The sequence below is a fragment of the Nannospalax galili genome, unplaced genomic scaffold (assembly GCF_000622305.1).
Source record: "Nannospalax galili isolate Female #2095 unplaced genomic scaffold, S.galili_v1.0 scaffold162, whole genome shotgun sequence".
Lineage (NCBI taxonomy): Eukaryota > Metazoa > Chordata > Mammalia > Rodentia > Spalacidae > Nannospalax > Nannospalax galili.
In genome coordinates, this window is record NW_008350388.1 from 813,953 (window position 1) to 819,992 (window position 6,040).

The following is a 6,040-nucleotide window of genomic DNA, read 5'->3' on the forward strand; positions in this document are numbered from 1 at the left end:
TTCAGAATCAGTTGCTCAACTACCGATCTGCCATCTCAAGCCACGGATCAAAAGTGGATGGACTGGAAAAAGACCTGAGTCATTTGAACCATGAATTCGAAACTTTGCAAGAAAAGGTGGTGTTTTTGGTTAATTACCTGACCTTTTGTTTCCAGAATATTTTTAGTTTTATTTTGACCACTAATCTAATTTACTAGTAATGTTTTATTTTTCATTTAGGCTCAAATAAATTCCAGAAAAGCACAAACATTATATAACAATGTTGATCGCACAATCCAAAGTGCAAAAGAATTGGACACAAAGATTAAAACCGTCATCCGGAATGTGCACAGTAAGACAAGTGGTTCAACCCCATTAAAAAGTTCTTTTGACATAGATAAATATTTTCCTTTTGCGAGTTCAACATTATGAAAAGGATTACAGTGATATTTAAAGCTGAATATGAAACCTCCACAAAGGGTCTAGTCTTTTAAAAAGTAGTTCACCATGGGGCTGGAGAGATGGCTCAGCGGTTAAGAGCACAGACTGCTCTTGCAGAGGACCTGGGTTCAATTCCCAGCACCCACATGGCAGCTACGAACCATCTTTGACTCCAGTTCCAAGGGAATCTGACACCCTTTTCTGACCCCCATGGCATTGCGTGACATGGGTACGCTCACATACATGCAGGCAACACACTCATGCACATAAAATAAAAATAATAAACATATTTTTTTAAAAAGTAGTTCATCAGGACCCAGAATCCCCAATCTAATAAGATGCTTGGTGTTTTCCAGTTCTCCTGAAGCAGATCTCTAGGCCAGATGGAGAAGGAAACGACTTGCCCTTGGGTGACTGGTCCAAGGAGCTGGCGGAAGCCCACCGCATGATAAGGGTGCTGCGGGACAGAGACTTCAGAAAGCAGCTGACAGAAGCAGAAGCTGCGAAAACAGAGGCCCAGCTCTGTAAGGACCAACCAGATTCTTGCATCCACTCCATTGTCCACTCTAGTCAGTTTGAAATACCATGTGCAAAGTACAATCTAGAGCTCCCAGTTACAGGCCGTGGGAGACAGTCATTTCTCCAAATTTCCAAGAGGCTTTAGAATATAGTATCTTACCATTTTTCAAAACTAACTACCAAAAAATTCCCCCAGAAGTCAAATATTTGTGTTTTACCTTATTATTTTTCTTGAGACAAGGTCTCACTCTATAGAACTCAGGCTGGTCTGAAACATACTATATAGCTAAACTCACTGCTGTGGTCCTCTTGCCTTAGGCATGAGCTGCCATGTCTGACTCTATTTTATCTATGTATTCCTCCTTCTGCAGTTATTTACCCTTCAACATTTTCTCATAATATCATTCTTGATTTCCTCCCCTTTGGAGATAGTAGCTCACTACGTAGTCTAGGCTGGCCTTGAGTGTACAATCCTACTGCCTCAACAACCCAGGTTCTGTGAGCACAGGCATTCACTGCCATGCCTACTTTCATTAAACCCTTTTCTAATGATCACTTCACCACTATTGGATTTTGGAATCATGGATTGACGTTAGCACTACTATTATAAAAACAAAACCAACCCCCTCCCCCATAGCCTAGTCGTTTGCTGAATATATCTGATTTTAAGTAGGGAAATGTCTCACTGGGTCAAAACAGAGATGTTAATTTGTACTGATATGCATTCTCCTGTAAAACGACATGTCTAGGGCTCATAGGCAGGTAGCAGTGGTCCTGTAATATTTGTAACACTCAACATTAGGCTTTGCTTTTGACTGTACAGTGGCAGCTTTAGAAATAGGAGTCTACGTTTTCTATTCTGCAGCTCTGGTCCTAAACCTGAGGTCATGTACCTTAAGTCTGTCCTCTTATCAATAGCGTGAGACCGACAGCTACCACTTTTGTGTGCTTTTCATGGAAGCCAAAAGAGGCAGTGCATGAATGCACATGATAGGTCTACGTGAATGGTGGTTTCCCTTCCTGTTCCCTCCAAAGTTGGAGGAAAATTACGAAATGATCAGGAACTCATTTCCCTCATGTCCCTAATCGTAAGAACCTAGCTTCAATCTGTTCCTCTCTCAAGTGGAAAATATGATATGATGTGTTTCAGTGCTGAACCGAATTAGGACCTGGCTGGAGACCCACCAGGTAGAGAACAACGGACTAGTTAAGAATATTCGGGATGCTTTAAATGATTATGAAGCCAAACTTCAGCACCTGCGTGCTGCCCTCCAGGAGGCAGCTACTCAGACAAAGCAGGCCACTGGCCTCAACCATGAAAATGAGAGAGCCCTGGGTGCCATTCAGGTGAGTTCACAGTCAGAACCTTACGCTTTAATTAATGGCAGGGCCGAGGGGCACACAGATGTTTGTTACTAATAGAGAGGCTAGGTGGCTGTCTGGTTATTCCAATAGGAATGAGGTCTTAAATACAAAACCAGAGTTGTTTCTGCTCCACTGCTACCACATTCTACACTTAAACTATGAGCAAAGCCTCAGAAACTGTCTCAGCCTGTGTCTGGCTAATAAAGTACTGGAGGAATGATGTTACTGAGTAGATGAAACACTCATCATGTTAGAGCCAATTCAGTGTGTGTTTCATATGTTTTCAATGAGATTTTGTGTAAGATATCATCATAATCTCCAACACAGACCACCTAAGCCATTACCTTCCTGCTTTATAGGAAAGAGGTTGAGAATTTACAGCTCAAGATTGCAATGTGCATGTGTGCGCGTGTGTGTGTGTGTGCGTGTGTGTATGCGTGTGTGTGTGTGTGTGTGTGTATGGATAGATGGATGGATGGATGAATAGATGGATGGATAGATATTCTCTTTGATATTCTTGGGAATCAGATACAAGGCCTCAGTCTAGGCAAATGTTCTGACACCAAGCCAACAGTTGCCCCAGCCCAGGAGTTTTTATTTTTTATGGTGAATATACCATATCAAAACAACAGCAAAAACAACAAATAACATGACAGATTATAAAATGACAGATAAGAATTGAATAACATAGGATTGGCTTCCAAAGAAGAGGAATTTGGTCAGTAAAAATCAGTAGCTAGGTACTGAGCTCCCAGTGCTTTCTAGATAATAAAACATCTGTTTGAATCACTGATTGGGCCAGGGAAGAAGGCAGTCTCCAGAGGTAGGAGTCCTGAGCTTTGGTAACCTTCTCTCCTGGTACATTCCTCTTCTGTATCATCCCCGATCCAAGTGCCTGCTACATCTTCATTGGGATCGGCGTCCAGAGGGATGGTTGGCCTTGCTTTACTGAGTTAAAATCTTATATTCTGTTTTCCAAATGAGAGATTAGTAACAAGTCCATCTCACTGGTTGAGTTGGCCTGGTGTATAAAACTTCCTTAAACATGGTAGCGTCTGCCTCATCAGCACGCCATTTGAGGGTACTGTGATGACACAGCAACAGGTCAGAGAGAGCCAAGGTTCCATCACTTGTAGTGGCCTAGGCTATTGTCAGATTCAAGAAAGCATTTTGACTCTGACTTCCTTGCTGTGGTCGCATAAATATGTGTGTGCGTTCTGATGTGTCATGGAATGTATGTGGGCATGCTTTTCTCTTTCCAGAGACAAATGAAAGAAATGAATTCCCTGAAGAATGATTTCACCAAGTACCTGGCATCTGCAGACTCTTCCTTGCTGCAGACCAACAACCTGCTGCAGCAGATGGACAAAAGCCAGAAGGTAGAAGAGACTGCCGGTTCTCCAGAAAAACCCAAAGCAGTCAGATTATATTGCCAGGAGACCTGTGCGATAGGCTAGCTTACTTGTTTCTAATTTGAGTATATGCCATTTAGCTGGAAGTGCATAGCCCTGAGCAGTAACTGTGGTTTTGCTGGGGGGAGATGTATGGACGATGAGGCTTCTTTAAGTCTGTTTGCATTACCTGTTCTGTCTGCAGTAAACACATCACTTTTGTGGTAACAAAAAAGAATCAATGCAATTTTTAAAATATCAAGAATATATTTCTTAACAGAAGACATTTAAGACTTGATAAAAGATCAACAACTTCTTATCAGCCTTGGGGGGGGCATTTGGAAATAATCTTTTATAATAGCAAGTCTGTAATATATATAAAAGTCTTTTGGTTTAGCAGAACTCTACCTTGATGATGATTATGATGATGATGATGATGATGATGATGATGATATGGTTCTATAGAACTTAGTAAAGGGGGTGCCCATCAGAAAGAAAAAAATCCAAGATGGTGGCAAAACTTGGGGGAGTATTGCCAATTTCACCAAAATAGCTAAGGATATGTTGGTGTGGTAAATGGGCTTAGAAAATATAAATCAACCTTGATGGAAACATCATTTGTGAGAGAGTTTGAGAGAATGACATATACATCCATGGCTTGAATTTATAGTGTCTTTGTTTACTTGGAAAAAATAGGAATATGAAAACTTGGCTGCTGCTTTAAATGGAGCAAGACAGGAACTAAGTGACAAAGTACGAGAACTCTCCAAATCTGCCGGCAAAACAGCCCTGGTGGTGGAGGCAGAGAAGCATGCAAAGTCTTTACAGGAGCTTGCCAAGCAGCTGGAAGAGTGAGTGCCTGGGCTGTGGAGGTCCAAATATCACAGAGCAGGTGGAGGGCAGGGTCAAGGTCAAAGCCCGGTTCAGGACCCATGGACCAGTTCAGAACCAGACTTGCAGTGGGGAGTTGATTCCCAGCTGAATCTCTGGGGCAGAACAGCTGAGCTCACAGCGTCTGATGTTTACTTGGGAGCACAACTGTCCTAAGCAGGGAAAGATGCTGGACGGCTTAACCCCAGCCCATACCATCTTCCAGGATAAAGAGAAATGCCAGCGGAGATGAGCTGGTGCGCTGTGCTGTGGATGCTGCCACCGCCTATGAGAACATCCTCAGTGCCATCAAGGCTGCAGAGGATGCAGCCAACAAGGCCACCAGTGCCTCTGAGTCTGCCCTCCAGGTGGGTACCCAGAGTGAGCTGCAGCTTTTCTGAATTGCTCATTTTCTTACTCTATTCTACACTCATGCAGCAACAGTAAAAGGCACTATTCTTTTAAAATCGAAGCTTGTTATATGTAGTGGACTTGAACTCGCTCTAGATGGGCATTTCTGTATTCATTATTTGATGTCTGGAACACAGTTTAAAATTCATTTGTATAACCAGATAGAAACTATACCAGTTGTTCATTTTGAACATAAACAAATAATGTATCCTGCCTCTATCAGGAATGGTCTTATGCTACATTTAATAATTAATGTTTATCAAAAGGAAGAGATTTTTGGAAGCAATTTGGTGATTGCTTCTTCCAGTCATTTGGTCTTATGCATGAGCGTGTCTCTGAAGGCTTGTGGGACCTTATTTAAGACATCTAATAGTCCCAAATCTGAGAAATGGGGGGCAAAATATTAAATTTCAGAGTTTAAACATTCTTAAGATATTGAAGACTTTTAGATTCCAAAGCTTGAAAACCTCGAAGCAGCTAAATTATTGCAGGGGAATTGTATAATTAGCCACTATGTCACCAGAAATGGGCCCACCTCCCCAAGCCACAGATGCCTGTCTATCTAGAACCTAATGGTATTATTTAAAGGACAGTGTGTATTTAACCCCTTTATTCCGTTCAAACTTCATTCCTTAAATATTAAAGACAAAAAGCTTTAGGACTAAGGTGAAAAAACTTCCTCTTATTTCACAGGGTGTAGTGTGTGCTTAGGGCTGATAAATGCTTTGCTTCCAGACAGTGATAAAGGAAGATCTTCCTAGAAGAGCTAAGACCCTGAGCTCTGACAGTGATGAACTGCTGAACGAAGCCAAGATAACACAGAAGAAGCTACAGCAAGGTATTGGTGCCGGGGCAGCGCAAACAGTCAGGGGCTTTAACCAACGCACAGGAGCAGCAGGGCAGACGGATGCAAAAGCTCATTTTGAATTCGTGTTGATGCAAAGAATACCATTTCTATTCATGATTTATTGATATCCTGTATCCACTCAATATCCTAAATATCCCCCATCCATCCTATATGAACTTGACTTGGGTTTTATACAGATGAAGTTTTGAAAGTGATA

At 41.9% G+C, this 6,040-nt stretch overlaps 1 protein-coding gene across 1 annotated transcript in view; it reads left to right on the forward strand.

Moving 5' to 3' along the window:
• The window catches only part of Lama3 (laminin subunit alpha 3), a 265,360-nt gene that overhangs the window by 211,688 nt on the left and 47,632 nt on the right, over positions 1 to 6,040 (forward strand). Inside the window, exons 45-52 of the mRNA XM_008847651.3 lie at positions 6 to 116; positions 220 to 331; positions 777 to 944; positions 2,090 to 2,286; positions 3,567 to 3,683; positions 4,392 to 4,546; positions 4,792 to 4,933; positions 5,712 to 5,814. Coding sequence (XP_008845873.1) covers positions 6 to 116; positions 220 to 331; positions 777 to 944; positions 2,090 to 2,286; positions 3,567 to 3,683; positions 4,392 to 4,546; positions 4,792 to 4,933; positions 5,712 to 5,814 — 1,105 coding nt within the window. The remainder of the gene's footprint in view (positions 1 to 5; positions 117 to 219; positions 332 to 776; positions 945 to 2,089; positions 2,287 to 3,566; positions 3,684 to 4,391; positions 4,547 to 4,791; positions 4,934 to 5,711; positions 5,815 to 6,040) is intronic.